Source organism: Hyalella azteca, unplaced genomic scaffold (assembly GCF_000764305.2).
Source record: "Hyalella azteca isolate HAZT.00-mixed unplaced genomic scaffold, Hazt_2.0.2 contig11462, whole genome shotgun sequence".
In the NCBI taxonomy this organism is placed as follows: Eukaryota; Metazoa; Arthropoda; class Malacostraca; order Amphipoda; family Hyalellidae; genus Hyalella; species Hyalella azteca.
In genome coordinates, this window is record NW_025941461.1 from 103,553 (window position 1) to 122,851 (window position 19,299).

Genomic DNA, 19,299 nt, shown 5'->3' on the forward strand with positions numbered 1-19,299 from the left:
CGCAAAAAAGCTGCCACATACTGAAGGTGGACGAATTCAAACTTTATTCAGAGATAATTATTATTTTTTACTTAATGAAAAAAATCTTAGTTGCCAAAGTCCAACTCAAGCTATAACCCTCTAACACGTCTTATAGTCTTAGAGGATCATGACATATCTGATGAAAGAAGTTAGCCTCGATGTTAAGTGGCTTGAATAAAATACGAATGTGTTATCAGATTTTTGAAGTTAACTACCGTACTGAGATTATTTGCAATGAGTTTAGATTCCTATTTCCATAATGGGGTAGCCTTGCTAGCATCAAATAATCTCGTTGCAGTGTTATAAGCAGCAAAGAGCCGCTGAATATAACTCCCTATACCAAGCTCTGTTCATATAGAGAAGATTTATACATAAACTTTATAAATACACATATATATGAATTGAGATGTGAAACCCAACATTCCGTCGCCAGCCTCAATAAACCAACGACATATCAGTTAGGATAGCTTTATAAATTATAATGTTTGAGTGTTCCGAAGAGAAGGCAATGTTTAGAAGCACCGCGCTCCGTGAGTCTGGAATTGCCAAAGTGACCTCAAACGTCGCTGATCAAATTAGGGTCCAGCGGCTCTCGTGGTCGGGGTGGGGCGACCGTACTTGCCGTGAATTCCAACGCAGTTACTTGCCGTGAATTCCAACGCAGTTACTTGCCGTGAATTCCAAAGCAGTTACTTGCCGTGAATTCCAACGCAGTTACTTGCCGTGAATTCCAACGCAGTTACTTGCCGTGAATTCCAACGCAGTTACTTGCCGTGAATTCCAACGCAGTTACTTGCCGTGAATTCCAACGCAGTTACTTGCCGTGAATTCCAACGCAGTTACTTGCCGTGAATTCCAACGCAGTTACTTGCCGTGAATTCCAACGCAGTTACTTCCCTTGAATTCCAACGCAGCTGCTTACCTTGGATTCAAAGGCAGTTATTCACTTTGAATCCCAACGCAGTTACGTACTAACCTTGGATTCCAACGTAGTTTGCCCTCTTCACTGCAAACAAGAAAAACCTCGCGTTAGATCAAATCGTGGCCTCTTAATTGATAACAGAACAACAAAACGCGTACTCCAAATTTTCTCGGATCTTACAAGAAACTAATTCTCCTACGGCAAAAAATTATGGTAGTTTTAGTTTATATCATCGTGTTTTTGTAATCCCATGTAACTGCTCAAGGTTGCTGAAACCTTCAATGTATAATTTACATTTAATGCCGTCTTTAGTTGTTATTTAGAACAGCATATGTTTAACGGTGAAACAATTCAGCCCACACAACCTAACTCACATAGCTTCACAGTATGACAAAATTTTAATATATAAAGTATGAAATGAAATTTTTCCCGTTATTTTGCAAGATTCAAATTTCGAAATGAAATTTGAATACGAAGATATCCGTTTTAAAAATTTTGCTATGTACAACAAGTGCCTTCTTTAGTCGTAGCATCTCAGCGAGTGATGAGAATGTTAATGCATTTAATATTTATATGTTCAATCTACAATAATATAAGCTAACTTTAGGTCTACCAAAGCACCACACAAGTAAAAATGAAAATGTTATTTCAGAGGCGAAATATACACGACTGAAATTTTTTCATCAGAAACTTTGAAAAAATAAACTGCTAAGCGTTACTTTCTGGATACCGTAATAAGTAACGAACAATATTATTGCCGGTCAATGATTTCGTGATGTGCCCTTTGCAGCGGCCATATGTGGGCTAGCGGCCCAGCATATACGCATGGCGGCCATATGTGAGCTAGTGGCCCAGCATACGCATGGCGGCCATATGTGAGCTAGTGGCCCAGCATACGCATGGCGGCCATATGTGAGCTAGTGGCCCAGCATACGCATGGCGGCCATATGTGAGCTAGTGGCCCAGCATACGCATGGCGGCCATATGTGAGCTAGTGGCCCAGCATACGCATGGCGGCCATATGTGAGCTAGCGGCCCAGCATACGCATGGCGGCCATATGTGAGCTAGTGACCCAGCATACGCATGGCGGCCATATGTGAGCTAGTGGCCCAGCATACGCATGGCGGCCATATGTGAGCTTGTGGCCCAGCATACGCATGGCGGCCATATGTGAGCTAGCGGCCCAGCACACGCATGGCGGCCATATGTGAACTAGTGGCCCAGCATACGCAGGGCGGCCATATGGCCATATGTGCGCGACGGAGATCCACGTTAAATAGCACAAGGCAAGAACCGCTTATAATTTAAAGGAAAATAACTGCACGAATTATATTCAAAATAAATAAAAACACGAATTATATTCCACGTAAAATGATAGCACGAATTATATTGATCGTAAAATAAGAGCACGAATTATATTCAACATAAAACAAAACACGANCTCTTATCTCACCGAGACAGGAGAGATCGCCCACTCTTATCTCACCGAGACAGGAGAGATCGCCCACTCTTATCTCACCGAGACAGGAGAGATCGCCCACTCTTATCTCACCGAGACAGGAGAGATCGCCCACTCTTATCTCACCGAGACAGGAGAGATCGCCCACTGTTATCCCACCGAGACAGGAGAGATCGCACTCTCTTATCTCACCGAGACAGGAGAGATCGCCCACTCCTTTCTCACCGAGACAGGAGAGATCGCCCACTCCTTTCTCACCGAGACAGGAGAGATCGCACTATCTTATCTCACCGAGACAGGAGAGATCGCACTATCTTATCTCACCGAGACAGGAGAGATCGCCAACTCCTTATTCACCGAGACAGGAGAGATCGCCCACTCTTATCTCACCGAGACAGGAGAGATCGCCCACTCTTATCTCACCGAGACAGGAGAGATCGCCCACTCTAGTTGGTCTACGTTTATCTATCATGTCCCGACGCTTCGGTCCAAGATTATCATGTCCCGACGCGTTGGTCTACGTTTATCTATCATGTCCCGACGCTTCGGTCCAAGATTATCATGTCCCGACGTGTTGGTCTACGTTTATCTATCATGTCCCGACGTGTTGGTCTACGTTTATCTATCATGTCCCGACGCTTCGGTCCAAGATTATCATGTCCCGACGTGTTGGTCTACGTGTCCCGACGTGTTGGTCTACGTTTATCTACCATGTCCCGACGCTTTGGTCCAAGATGATCATGTCCCGATGTGTTGGTCTAAGTTTATCTATCATGTCCCGACGCTTTGGTCCAAGATAATCATGTGCCGACGTGTTGGTCTAAGTTTATCTATCATGTCCCGAGGCTTTGGTCCAAGATTATCGTATCCTGACGTGTTGGTCTAAGTTTATCTATAAACGGATTTTCAAGAAACCACGAATCCCCTGCGGAAAATTGGTCGGGTAAACCTCACGACAGCGTGGGCAGTCAGTATTGCTAATCCAACGTGAATTGGAATGGATGTGAACTTTGCACTAAAAATGTAGGTCAATACTTCCGTTGAGTTATTTTTTCGCTCCATTTTCATAACGGAAAAATTAGCTAACTCACACCATAATTTTCGCATTCGTTGAGCTCTCCTGGAACGCTTGTTCTTTTAAAAACAGCACGCGATTCAGACATCAATTTAAAGGGGAAAGTAGGGGAAATTAAGTTTAAGGGGGTAAATTAAAGAATAGGAGAAATTAAGACATAATTCAGTATACCTATGTGAAGACAATAAAAGCAATCAGGGCAGCACGACTGACAAATCAACATGGCAAGTAATTGAGAAGCAGCGATGTTAGGAGCCCAGCAGCAACCATAGGCGCCACACTGCAGTTGGCGTCACGGTTCCTCGTCGGCGACCTCAAGACGTCGCGTTTCTCTTCAAGTCAACGTAACTATCCTCTTCAAGTCAACATAAGTGTCTTCTCAAAAATGATCTACTTTTCTATTTAAAAAAATCAAGAATATTTCATAAAATCAAGCAGAATAAACAAATATAAAAACCAGCGATCATTTGAATTATAAATAATATATTTTAATTCAAGATTAATTTGTTGATAACTACAATGCACTATTCGTAATAAGCGTTTTGCAAACATTAACATCGCGTTACTCAATACAACAATGCGCAAGTCACCCTCTCAGCGACCAGGCAACAATTGCACCCAATATCATTAAACTTATAATTGAAGGCAACTATGATGATGAGGAACGTCAAATTTGTAATTTATTCAATGCATTCAGAGGTCATGTTTCATNGCACTGCAGTCGTGGCAAGCGTCCAGTGCAGAACTGCAGTCGTGGCAGCCGTAACGTGCTGTGCTCTGTTAACTGGAACACCAACAAGCCTCTGGCAGTGCACAGCACCAACAAGCGTCTGGCAGTGCACAGCACCAACAAGCGTCTGGCAGTGCACAGCACCAACAAGCGTCTGGCAGTGCACAGCACCAACAAGCGTCTGGCAGTGCACGTTAGAGACAGGCGCCTGGCAGAGAGCCAGCTTTTGGTGAAAGTCCAGACTGAAATAAACATTGCAGGCCGGACGACAGCATTATCGTTGTGAATGTTTATGATTCAGATGCATCATCAAACATTACATAATTTCTGGCAAAAGTAGTGGTGCCCACACGAGAAAATGATGGTGCCATGCACACGGAGGAAGTGGTGGTACCCACACTTAAAAGTGGTGGCGCCTACACGAGAAAATGATGGTGCCCAGACGGAGTAAGTGGTGGTGCCCACTCGAGAAAGTGGTGGTACCCACATGAGAAAGTGGTTGAACCAGTGTCCGCGCTAAGGTAGAACAGACCAGTAAACTCATCATACGTTCGTATATCCTTGTTTCAACCATACGCAACCTGAAGTAAAAATACCAGGTCTACTTATTCAGACAAATTGAACTAATTTTTTTAAGATACGGAGAGATCGCAGTTCCAGGCAGGCCAGACATCCAGTACCACGTAACAAGTAGAAGCCACAAAAATCAAACATATTAGTTTTTGGGGCCCTGGCTGGACTGCGCTCGCCGGCATCAGATAATCGACAGCGGCATCAGATAATCGAGTAGCAGATAAGATAAGCGTAGTTAATATCGTGGGCACGTAAGCTATTGATGAAGTGAGGGCCTCCTCACACTTGTCTGTGACAACGAATTGAAAGCCGTCGGAATGCTCGTAAAGTTTATAAAATCAAATTAAAAGTATCAGACATCTTAATGTGGGAAGAAATTTCAAGCGTGATAATTATAAGGATCACACATGAGAGGTTCCGACATGTATTGTGAACTGATGGAATCTTATTGAGCTGAAAACATCGTAAACACAATGTGACCTCTCGTCGTTGTAAATATTTGTTAACCGATCGATAAATGGTTCAGTGTCCCGTCATTTTTCATCTGTAAATTCGTTTCAATGTATAACTATAACTATATGTAATTAACTATATGAGGGAGGACCCCCAAAAAACGGAATGATTGTTGAAAAAGTATTTATTTGTACAAAATCTTCCTTCAGAATCTGCTGAATTGAACTCCAAGTCACTTGGGACAGTTCCGCACGTTCGTCAATACTTCTACGTCGTTCTTCCAAGATTAGGTCCCTAATTTTGTCAACATTTACTTCAGTGCGGTTAGTGGAAGGACGACCTGAGCGAGATTGGCCATCTATTGACATTTCCCTCTTTTTTTGAAGCGGTAAAACCACTCAAAAAGTTGTGTTCTACCCGTAGCCTCATCTTTGTTGGCTGGCTGTAGCATTTCCTCTCCAGTATTTATCAGAAGAAAGCGAAATTTGACGGCAGCAAGTTGTCCACGAAAACCAGACATCTTCAAAAAAACGAATGCCCGAAAGGAATGCCGCAAAAAAAATTTATAAGGGAACCGGAACACGACCTTCTAGGGCAGCAACGCGTAGCACACTAACTGTTGAATGTCATTAGCACTAGCACATGCTGCGTGAATGCGTTTCTCAAAAAACTTCACCCACCACACAGGCAGTCCTGTGCCTCAGGGTCGCCCCTCGTAAAGTACAAAATACCTACATTTCATAGAAATGTAGGCGTCCCAATGTCAACATCAAGACGCCTATACATACAGTACCAATATCAGGACGCCTACATGACGGCATCAGGACGCCTACATGACGGCATCAGGACGCCTACATGACGGCATCAGGACGCCTACATGACGGCATCAGGACGCCTACATGACGGCATCAACGCCCACTTGCCGGCATGAAGACACTGCAATTAGTGGACTGGCTTGTTTGTCCTAGACTTGTTCTGGTCACTTGAGCCTCGCGCTCCAGCAAGCGTGCGCAGCGACCGTGGGCGTTATCAAACCGCGACGCTCTCACCCCAGCAACGAAGTAAATTATTTAATTTAACAACAGTCTATTATACGCGACATTAAAGTTTATATGTGTATAATTTCTGGTGAAAACACATTTTAAATTTATGGTCATTTGAGAGCAATGTGAATGCGTAGAAGAGGCTGGAGGTGAGTACCTATGTTAGTACACGTGATGCAATAAGTGTGTTATTGGTCAAGTTCAACGCAAAGAAGAACATACGTATAAGATTTATTAAGCTATAGAATCTATCGAATAAATACAACATTAAATTAAACGAGACTTTGCAAATTCACTGTATAGAAGAGCAGGCAAATTCAATAGATTAGTGTTCTCAAAAAGAATCAAGACAAATCAACTGGAAACTGAAGGTGAGAACAGAACCGATTAGTAGATGTCCCCAGAACCGTAGCGTGGGCCTGGTACGTAACAAGTGAGTGTACGTGAAACAGTGATAAACGAGTTAGACTTTCAGATAAACGAGTAAGACTTTATCCACACAGTGATGCACGATTTACAATTATTTGGGCCATTCTGACCCAATCTAGGATTTATCAGTGCTACGAACGCTTTCTGCTCGTGCTATGGGTGAAAAAGTGTGTCACAATTTTGATATCGTGACCAATTTATTTATAGTAGGTAAAAGGTGTTGGAGAATATTCAAGGATAATTATCCATCTTTTTAGCCACGCAGATCATCGCTGATTACTTCCTTAGGTTTATCAATTATTCGGACATTAATGAACCACCTGGATGATATTTGTTTAAGTGGAAAGATGATTTAAGTGACGGCCGTCATGGAATTGGTCTCGATAAATAATAACAAAACATTGAACATAAACCTTTAAGTGAAAATTTTCATATTATAAATTTTCAAGGTTCTTGGGTTCGCATTTTCAGTAAGAAACATCGAACGGTTAATTTTATAATAAATAATCACAATGATGATTCAAGCGACACATTTTTCTTGCTTTAATTTATCATAAATGTTTAGTAATCCAAGCAATAAGTTTAATTTTTCTTCCTTTGCGTCGTCTGATTGCACTCAAGCAAATTAAAATATAGTAGTCAACTAAGCTGCTATATAATGTCATAACCGGCGCGATAAACAAAGCTTTACTAGAGCGCTGCATTTCATGTTTCAGCTCGAACAATAAATATTTTTGAACATCTCGGAATGTTGGGTATATTTCTCTGCCAAATTATGCAAGGTTCGCCAAACAACGACGCCCAAAAAAAAAGTGATAAAAGAAAGAAAATTATTCGAAAACTCATCATTTCTTTGTAAGAGACAACATCTCGCAGCACAGCTGCATTGTCAGTATAAAATACAGCCTGTCAGTTCAGGCTCTCGAACTGACGATGAAGCTGGACCCCGAAACGTTTTTTCTTATAAAGAAATGACAAATTTTCTTGCTATCTTCTTTGTTTTTATATTCTTGGCCAATTTGCGATTAAAACAATCAAGTGATCTTAATACTAACCGTTTTGAGACGTTAAAAAGTTCCAAATGATATAATTAACTAAATATATATTTTGAATTAATAATAAATAAAGTCCAACTAACGAACTGTCATCCACAGGCCGAACACTCGCGATATCTTCCGCTCAAGTGATGTTTTAAAAGGCTGTTCTTCAAGCACCGCTGTAATCCTCTTTTAATGAGAAAATTTAAACATCTATCGCTTCGCGTTATATTTTACAAATTAAATTGTTAAGAAACAGTATCAACTTGTGTTGAATAATATAATAATAATTATCTAAAGTAGCAAAAGGGGTCGTCAATCACGATAATAAAATAAGAATCGCCACGTCCGTAGGCTAGAAGGGTAATAGAATATGTGTTGCTACATCCGTAGGCTATTATTTTAATAGAATATTAGTGCAGTGCATGTACGTAAACTATAAAGCAAACTTCTTATATAACGAGCCGCCATTGAAGTCAGGATAATAGAATACGAGAATACTTCATCATGGACTCAAATACAAACAGACTGAGATCAGAATTCTAATAGCGAAGATTCTATTCACTAATTAAACATTAGTTTATATGCTTCCCTATAGTAGATAATAATAAAGTCGCTATCAATATTGCCGGGCAATTTTTGTTTATTTTGTTGCCGTACTCTTTGAAAATGCGGATGAAAGGGACTAAGAATATGAAAGCTTTACAGTTTACTAAAAATATATGGTGAATTTTCTTCGCTTTTAAATTTCTAGTGAATTTGCTATTTAAGAAATCAAATGGCGGTATATATAGATAAAATCGACCGTATTTTGTCAGCAACGCCTGCCGATGAGTTCGATGGGTCTGATCGGTTATAAACCATGACAAGAAGATGACATCAAATTTTGTGCAATGGTAAGACTGGCAAAAAACTGACACTTTGAAAAATTGCAACACGTGGCTGGACCGCAAGATTAATTTTGAGTGGACGTTTTTGCTGGCATTTAAATGAACGCAGGAGAGGCGATGACGTCACGATAACTGCAGAGCGCATGGAAGCTGCAGCTGCGCAGTCGCAGAACGCAAACTAGTTTTGAGAGTGAACAGAACAGGATCAATTAATAAACAAATAAAATTAAAGGGGGTATTAGCGTGACGATTGGGAGTGAAAGGTGAAAGAGCGGTGCTAAATAGCCATGAAGGAACAGTATTCCAACAAAGGAATATTGGGGCTTTACTTAAATTAAAAATTATACAATGATAACTTTAATTATAATAGCGAAAATGTACGTCGAGCAACAGTGCGGAAATGGAAGGCAAGCAATAATGGTATATTGAATGGTAATGAAATGTGGTAAATGCAAGACGTGAACGCAACGAGGGACAATAATTAAAGGTGAAGAAGCAGTGCACACGACATAACAATAGAGGTGAAGAAGCAGTGCACACGACATAACAATAGAGGTGAAGAAGCAGTGCACACGACACAAGTGAAGGTCAATAGCAGCTACAAGTAGCAGGTGTAGAGTGAGTCAGAGCAGCTGTGCACACCCACCCACCCTGACACCCCCACAGCAGGTGTGCTGCAAGGACGAACATCCAACAGGTGCGTGGTTCACTTCAGTAATCTAACAATTCATTACAACGTTCCAGTCGAAAATCATAAAATTTGAGAGGAAGGACAAACTAATTTACGTCGGAAACACACATCCTTTGTTCGAAATGCGCTAAGAGTTATTGGATTTTCTTTCAGTTTTGGATTAAACGTGTGGCTAGGTTTGGCTTAACGAATTTATAAATGAATTAAATAATACAAAACGGATATTATGATTTTGTGGGGTGACGGTTTTTGGCGAGTAAATTATATTTACTGAATACTTTTGAGTTTTGGTTATGCTTTGGCTGGGTTTACTAATATTGAATAAAATGTCGTATTGAATTGAGAAACGTAAATTCTGTCTTTCGCTTTGAAATATAATTATTATTTTGCAGTATTAAGTGGTTATCCACCAATGGCAGGACGGCGATTAGTGACGCACAAGAACCGAGCTGCAAGTGACGTCAATATGAGAACATATCAGGGCAAACAGTGGCGTTATGCACCAGGACAAACTACATATTTATTGGCATCAACTGAACACAGACCCGCAGATGAACGCAATCAATTGAGTCGATTCACCGGCATGAAAATTCATTATTATACGTCTGAGAAATGACGAACTAATTTTCATTGCCGATATACATTACATAAGCTGCGTCAGAAAAGAAATCAGGTCACTACAAAACGAATTTATTTCGATCATTTCAATCAAGTCCACGATTATCAGATTCCCAGTACGAATTTAACGAGTACGAAGTTTTTCGTCATGGGGTTAAATTTTCCGTAATGGAGTACGAAGTTTTTCGTCATGGGGTTAAATTACTCATTCACTCAAAATGAAATCGAGGGTTACTGCAAACACACTTTTCATTGAAAAAAAATTTCCTCGTGAATTTAGTCTGATAAATTTGTATTTTTGATTCCAATTTATGGCAGAACCGGTCAAAAAAATTTTCCATACATATACCATAAATTTACCTGGCGTTTGCTTTCCACTTAAATTGTCGGTCAACATATTGTCCAGTTAACGGGGTACAACTACACTGTATTGAACAGCTTATTTAGCACATCAAGCTGTTCACCACTCACTTTTTACATGTTTACTTGCCACCTATAACAACAGGGCTGACAGATGCGATAGAATATTGAGAACCATGTTTGTTACTACCAGCATATTAAAGTGGTAAGCATGAATGAGGTTTTAACGATGAGTGAGCGAGTCAACAAGCGCAGGCAGCTTGTCTGTGTCCAGCGGTTCGACGACCTCAGTGTCACGTACAAATACTTTAATATGAAACAATTCTCGGCACCAAACTGCTCCAAAACGACCAAGAACCGGCTGTTGGTTCCCACGATGCTAGGAAAGTTTGGTTTTAAATTCAGAGATTGTTGCAGTTTTGAGGCCAAAGTTGATTGGTTGACGGATGAATGAGAGCGCAAAAACTTACGAGCATCTGTACCGTGTAAAGTAAACCATGCGTTTGTTATCAAGTTGAGAGCTCGAAATTTAAGAAGAAAAATACTCCGTAAGAGAAAAGAACGATGGTCACTAGCATCAGTAAACTTAACATTCTCGCGCTTCAACTTATTTGTCTGATGCTCAAACCCGCACGTAAAGTTATGCCTCCTAATTGGACCGAAAAGACATGCTCAACGTATATACTTGTTTACCATCATTGTCATAAACACCAAGAAATGCTAGCTTCTTTTCGCCTCGTCTTCGTAATTATAATTGTTATTGATGATGAAATATATTGTTATCATACAAGACACACAACGGAATTATTATGCCATTTATTTTCACGTGCAATATTTTCAGAAGTTGNCAACGGAATTATTATGCCATTTACTTTCACGTGCAATATTTTCAGAAGTTGTCCAAGAATTAAGTTCAACAACCTCCCCTTGAGGTCTATAACCTTCATTATAGTGGATTAAATATAAAGGTGATATATTAGAGTCAGACGCAATGTAGTCAGATGAGTGTCCACAGAGCTCAGAGTTGGCACTCAGAGAAATGAGTGAGCATTTGTCCAAATATTTATACAGTTTTGCCTTGTGTGAGTCATTCTGACCCACGTTGGACCGGCAAAAGGGCGTTTCAGTAATGCTTGCATATTGCATAATCCACAAAGTGTGTCATTATTTGTATAATATGACATATCAATTTCCTGAGTGAATTGCTGCTTGTGCACAGAGCGTCGTAGACAACTCGCTTCAACAAACGGTCTTCAAGTTGCTAGTATTGTTTTACTGATTTAAATTTCCTAAATTATAACCATGTGAGGCATATTACTTCAGTAACAACAAAGAACCGATAAAAGATTCCAAATAGAGACAAATTCCAAAGAAGCAAAATTTCTATTTGAGTTTTCTGTAAGTGAAATGCGCCTCACTGCCGATAACAAGCTATCTAGTGAACAAAATTATCTAGCGGAAGAGCTTACAAGAGAAACTATAGATATAAGATGACAAAGCCATGAGATATGGATCTAAATATCTATACTATACCTGCCGATTTATTCGCACGACCAAAAAAAAAGACCTGTATCCATCCAAGCGAACCGACCAGCCTTGACCAGACCAAGGCATGGCTGGAACAACTGCAGGACCCGTCAGATCCATGAGTTTGGTTCCGTCGGAACCACGAGTTGGGTTTGGAAATTTAATTCAAGGTATAAACGTTATTTCATGCTAGAGGAATTCCTAAAATGAGCCTTGTAAGAAGGAGCAGCTGTCACGCTCGGCAGACACACGACGATCCTTCAGCTCGTAATTGTCATCTCATGAGATACAAGGTGAACCGCGTCTTCAATGAAGCCACTCGCGCTCACCTCTGCCCTGCGCTTCGAGGAGTCAGCAGCATTCGTTCCACTTGTTACCTTCACTTGCATTATTTGCACTCGAATTTCTAACTTGATAACTAATTCTATGTTATTAACTTAGAAATAACACTCGTAACAACAAGCATTTCCTGCATAGTTTAACTTTATTCGAACAGCAGTGCAAGGGACGCTAGCTGTGAAGCAAATTATACAAAATTTAAAAACGAATTTGCGAACTAACTTACTATAACACGTACCATTGAACAGACTCCAAAAATAATTGGGTGAAAGTGAGATTCTTGAAGTACATAACCACGCTGAACAACAAAGCAACACAAATAAAAGTGATGCTGTATGAGAAGTAAAAAAAAATAAAAGTATGAGAAGGATACTATACCAACTGTGATGTCTGTAACAGCTGATCAATGATTTTGCTAGTCATATTTTTTATAGGAAGTTCATGCTAGTGGATGGAACTGGATAAAAAGTAAATGCATGGGTCAAGCTATGCCAGGGTAGAGGGAATGACGTTGATCTATCAACTCGACAACTCACTTCAAGATCCAAAAAATTTTAAGCACTAATTTGATAGGTTATTCTTAAAAGTAGGGCCGAAATTGAGAATATTTTGCAGACAAATTGGACATCACGCCAGTAAATAGACGCTCATCTTATATTTCATTGCAGTCACCCACCCGTTCGAGATTTAGTGACAATTCGATTTTACTGTGGGAAAGTTTTTTCACTATCCAGAAAGGAAATATAAAAATCACATATTGGATGAAATGGCCTACAGTGCGAATCCACAGGATTTATTTAAGGTTTGAATGGATTATAGATTAAGTGTAGGTCACGCCATGCCCGGGACTTGTGTAACGAACGAAACGTAACCATTTATTTTCACGTGCAATATCATCAGAATTGGCCAAGAATTAAGTTCAACAACCTCCCCTTGAGGTCAATAACCTTCAGTATAGTGGATTAAAAGTAAAGGTAATAAATTAGAGTCAGGCGCAATGTAGTTAGACGAGTGTCCACAGAGCTCTGAGTTGGCACCAAACACGCAGGAAATGAGTGAGCATTTTTTCAAATATTTATGCAGTTAAGCCTTGTGTGAGTCATCCTGACCCACGTTGGACCAGCAAAAGGGCTTTTCATGCAATAATACTTGCATAATCCACAAAGTGAGTCAATATTTGGATAATATGACCAATCAGTTTTCCCGGGTGAATTGCTGCTTGTGCACAGAGCGATGTATACAACTCGCTTCAATAAACGGTCTTCAAGTTGCTAGTATCGTTTTACTGATATAAATCTCCTGAATTATAACCATGTGATGCATTTTACTTCAGAAACAATAAAGAACCAATTAAAAGATTGAACCTTTACCCATCCAAGCGAACCGACCAGCCGTGACCAGACCACGAACAACTGCAGGACATGTCAGATCCATGAGCTTGGTTCCGTCGGAACCATGAGTTGGGTTTGGAAATTTAATTCATGTTATAAACGTTATTTCATGCTAGAGGAATTCTTAAAATGAGCCTAGTAAGGAGGAGCAGCTGTCACGCTCGGCAGACACATGACGATCCATCAGCCTGTAATTAATTGTCATCTCATGAGATACAAGGCGAACCGCGTCTTCAATGAAGCGACTCGCGCTCGCCTCAGCCCTACGATTCGAGAAGTCAGCAGCATTCGCTCTGCTTGTTAGCTTCACTTGGATTATTTGCACTCAAATTGCTGTATTGATAACGAATTCTAAGTTATTAACTTAAAAGTAACGCATGTTTGTTTAGCACATATGGCTAACAACAAGCATTTCGTGCATAGTATCGAACTTTTCTTCGAACAGCAGTGCAAGAGACAGTGAGGAGCAAATTACACAAAATTTAAATACGAATTTTAGGCCAAACCCTACTGTAATACGTGCTATTGAACAGACCCCAAAAATAATTGGGTGAAAGGGATATTCTTGAAGTATAGAACCACGCTAAATAGCAAAGCAACACAAATAAAAGTGTCGCCAGCGTAGATATATTTTGCATCAAAAGTTTGATCGGTTATAACATCTCTGAATTATTTTAATGCAACATTTAAGGCATTTAATTTCTCTTAGCACTGGACGTATAGATATGAGAAGGATACTATGCCAACTGTGATGTCTGTCTCAGCGATCAATGATTTTGTTAGTCATATATTTTTAAGCGAAGCTCATGCTAGTGGATAGAACTGAATAAAAAGTAAATGATGGTCGAGCGGTACGCTGCAGGTTCGAGGGAATGACATTGATCTATCAACTCGACAACTCAGTTCAAGATCCGAAAAATTTTAAGCACTAATTCGATATATTATTCTTAAATTACCTTCATTATGACCAATATTGAGAATATTTTGCATGCAAATTGGGCGTCACGCCAGTAAATAAACGTTAAATTGATATTTCGATGCAGTCATCCGTTCGATATTTGGCGATAATTCGATTTTTCCATGGGCAAGTTTTTAACAATCCAGCAAGGAAGAGAAAAATCTAATATTGGATGAAACGACAGACTGCGAATACAACGAATTTATATGAGGTTTGAATGGATTATAGATATAAGTGTATAGGTAACGCCGTGCACTGGACTTGTAACGAACGAAAGGTAAGACTTATCTCGATTAATAAATAAAAGCTAAATCACACAAATAANCAGAAATAAATGATGATATCGTCTGAAGGCGAAAAGCTGTGCTTCGGACTCCGGTTATTCGCTAGGTATGCCATATCCTAACATTTATGTAAGTGTATTGAAGGGAGGGTTGTTAGCAAGCAAAATGATTAATGTGCCCGAGAATTCAGTTACATCCAGTAATATGTACAACATCAAAGGAAAAATAGAGACAATCTGCAGAAAAATATAAAAACTATCGATAGTTTTTTCACTCAGAATTCCTAATTAACTGTTGGCTATGTTCTATGAAACATGTTGTCGTATAGCACAACCTCTCTATACAATAAAGACATTCAGCTATTCATTATTTTTCTCACACGTTTATCAGCTTTATAATGCAAACAGGAAACATGCACGTAGTCTCTTGACGATTTTTATAAAAATGTATCTATAAGAATCGTCATCGATTTCCTACTATATCGAATCTCATATTATAATACAGAAAATTATTATTATTTTAAATGTTGTTTTCGCGGCAAAAGAACAACTTAGTAGCTATGCCGTTGGTATAAACGATAAAAGTTGGGACATTGGCTTAATACAATGACAAGGATAAATATTGCATTTCTCATACATCAGAAATTGAATAATCTATGATCCTTGTATCAGACAATGCAATTCAAATGCATTTATCCGTTGGTTTATGATCAATTATTTTCTCCTTTTGAAAAAAATATAGAACGTGTAACATTGATTCATCAGTGAGTATCTCAATAAGTCATGGAATATAATCGTGAATTTAAACAGACCTTTAATTACAAAGGATCAAAGCAAGTTAAGTTTTTTAATCAAAGATTCAATGCCCCGAGATCCCTCAAATAAAATACTAATTTTCACAATAAATGCATATTTTACCTCGACCGGCCTCTCTCATCGCAGCTAACACGTATCTGGGATTAACCCTCATTGAACTGCATAGATAAAATGTAATAAATACACTGTGTATAGTTGTAACGCTGCAAAATAATGCAGTAAGCTGCCACAGAATCCATTAAGTAAATGCCAGACTTTTTCTCAGGCGATCTCTTGACGCATGCATGCCTTGGACTGCATTTTAAATGCGATCAGACGAGCATCCCTGACGTCAACGCGATCTCTGATAACGTCAAGGCTATCGCATACACTCTGAAAAATGGAGGGGTCCTATTGTCCGAATGGTTACACACTTTCTGCTGGAAGCACTGATACGAGCTTTTTCCGCGGAAAACTTGCATAGGATGACCCACACAGGAGCATAAAATGAATCGCTATTTGATCACGTCTCAAATTTCCCTAAGTGTAGTCACGAGTCTTTCGGCTGCGGCATTTGTTGCTGCGTTGACAATCATTTCGGCTAAGATTCTTAGACATTCTTTCATTTCGAACAGAGATTAGATAAAATCACTACAGTAAGGAATCGAATAAAAAAGAGCCAGGACAGTTTGATGTCGATTGTTCGGATACACATCAGGCAAAACTTTCCTGCTTGTCTTAAATGTTTTAGTCAGTAGATTTTTATTCGAATGATACAAATTTTGCGTATTTTCATTCACTTCTATTCATTTATAAGGTCAAGCCACAGACTATATTAAAGTGGTAGGCGTGGAAGTTATCCTTCGTAGCCTCGGTTGTGTGCAAATTATCATGTTTGCCGCTTTAATACAAATAAACAGTTCGTCGTAGCTCGAACTTATTCAACGGCCTTCAATTTATCATTTCAATGCACAGTTGATAAAGGTGAGCCGCATTCCATGCCTTGCGCTCCAACTAAACACAAAAATCTTCTCAAAAGTAAAAACTTTCTACGATATAGGTAACCATTTAATCTCAATTTTCTTTTGATTACTTAAAAAATGTTATGCTTTTTATCCCTAATACAACAAAATTAGAAGATAATAAGCAGTCGAGATCGTAAAATTATTCTATTGAAGCTAAAGGCAGTTTGTATACGTCATTCTGAAATATTATCTCTTCAACGTAGCGTTAGTAGGTTATGAGTAAATATCATGAACAAGTATATAACAGATTAAACAAGACATCAAACACGATTTTAATACAAATATCAAGCCCAATATTATAGCTCGAGAAACAACGAAGGGCGAAGAATACCAAAAACATTATTTATATAAAATATAAATTTAGGTATCTTTTCCTTCATGAAAACAAAATTCTTTAGACAGAACTCTGCATCAAGTGTTCATTCTACATTAAAAAGTGAAATTCAACCTTCGCCCCAAGCTTTCTCCGATTGCAGCACTCATTATCAAGAGAGAGTTTATGAGAGAAATTGACAAGTGTGCGGCCAGTACTGGGGAAACTATGCGATCATGGTCAGAGAAAGCGGGTCAATGGCGTTCTCATTATTCTCACTAGCCTATCATGATCGAATTTTCACAATTTTGATTATAAAATGAAATTTGTACAGTTAAAAAACTGGATTTTTGTCATGTGCTAGCACGGGTCATCTGAAATACCAATTCTCACTAGCCTATCATGATCGAATTTTCACGATTTTGATTATAAAATGAAATTTGTTCAGTTAAAAAAACTAGATTTTTGTCGTGTGCTAGCACGGGTCATTCGAAATACATACCTCACCTGCGTACATGACAGGCTATATATATTTCATAGGTACACATTCTTTACAAGCAAACTTAACCTAATCTACATTGGTGAAGCTTCATCCTTACTGAATGTCTCGGGCTGGACAACCTTCGAGAAGACTGACAATGTATCGAGGCTGTGCATATACGCGTAGTATGCAAGTATGAAGCTTTGAGAAAAATATATATAAAAGCAAAGAGAGGCTTTACACTTGTAAAAAATCTTTTCTTCCAGTACGTTCATGTCGATGTTGATCCAAAAGCAGCATGGGCATATTAGTCTCCAAGGCTTAATCAATTCTTACATATACGTTTTCGCGACTTCAGTTTTTTATGTATTAACAAAAAAGAACTGGCCAGTGAACAGCATTTTACCGCAGCAGGTGAAAGTAAGGTATTGTAGGCAAATTGCGACACGAGTCCAATCTTCGTATCACTGAACTCAAGAAATCTCAAGTTAAAGAAATTCAGGGAAATTTCACACAACGGCATGAATTTCTGGCACAATCAGAGAAATACGAGATGTCTTTTCCGAATAATGATGCACTTTTTACCCTGATGTAGGTCATCCTGTTCCAGTGGTGTGCGGCGTGTCACTTATATACGTCCGCTCTCTGCTCGTGCTGTAAGAAAGTGAGACACTATTTGGACAATATGAAGCAGTTATTTTCTGAGTGCACGTGCACGTTGATCATCCGCATGAGTTGTCCCAGGAAGTTGAGTTTCTGTTCATCAATTGCAAACTCTAAGCTTCCTTGACACGAAGAAATACTGAAAATAATAAAAAATAATAATTACCTCGGACTCACGGCAAATTCTACTAACGGTTTCAAATAAATCTATTAAAGTATTCTCTGCGAACAGAGAACGTGATGAACAAAATTTTCAACGATTCTGTGACAAATATTTAAGTAACTCAATTTATATTTACGAATTCACTTTTTTATTAAAGAATTCACTTTTATTAAAGAATTCACTGCGAACAGAGAACGTGATCAACAAACTTTTCAACGATTCTGTGACAAATATTTAAGTTACTCAATGCTCATATTTACCTTACAGAGTGAAGACATGAATAATTTCATAAATAAACCGCGTGTAACCGTGTGTCCCTTGATGATATATTATTATGTTTTGATAAATATGAATCGATGTATCATGATATAGAAATCAAAAATATTTAAAGTTGAAAATTACGCGCATCCATCAACATCATATCAACAAATCATCTTTCAAATCAATATCAATAAAACAGAAAATAACAAAAGTTTTACAAGACAAGTATCACGCCCGCAAATCAACAGTAATAGCAAATTTGCGGACGCCACCAGCCTAAAGGTCCGGGGAGACGACCCAAGCTGTGGGGCCCAGCTGACATAAATACTTAAGAGTTCGTAGCTCCGTCAGCCAAACACTGACGGCTTCTTCAGGCTAAACACAGCAATCATGGACGAGCAATCGGCCGCTACGGTCACTTAGGTTGTTACCTGAACTTCTGCAGCTACGTGTCTTTAGGCCGCTACGTGTCTATGGGCCGCTACGTGTACCTAAGCCGCTTGGTGTACTTAGGCCGCTACCTGTACTTATGCAGCTAAGTGTACTTATGCAACTACGTGTACCTAGGTCGCTACATGCATATACTTCGGTCGCTACGTGTACGTAGGCCGCTGCGTGTAGTTAGGCCGCTACGTGTACCTAGGCCGCTACGTGTACTTAGGCCGCTACGTGTACTTAGGCCGCTACGTGTACTTAGGCCGTTACGTGTACCTAGGCCGCCACGTGTACGTAGTGGACGCCAGGACGTGTACGTGGTCTACGCCAGGACGTGTACGTGGTGGACGCCAGGACGTGTAC

The 19,299-nt window shown here is 39.4% G+C and overlaps 1 protein-coding gene across 1 annotated transcript in view; it reads right to left on the bottom strand.

Annotated features, from left to right (window-relative positions):
• Positions 1-19,299, bottom strand: part of LOC125178631 — a 73,317-nt gene that overhangs the window by 43,625 nt on the left and 10,393 nt on the right. The window contains exon 2 of the mRNA XM_047882847.1: positions 998-1,027. Coding sequence (XP_047738803.1) covers positions 998-1,027 — 30 coding nt within the window. The remainder of the gene's footprint in view (positions 1-997; positions 1,028-19,299) is intronic.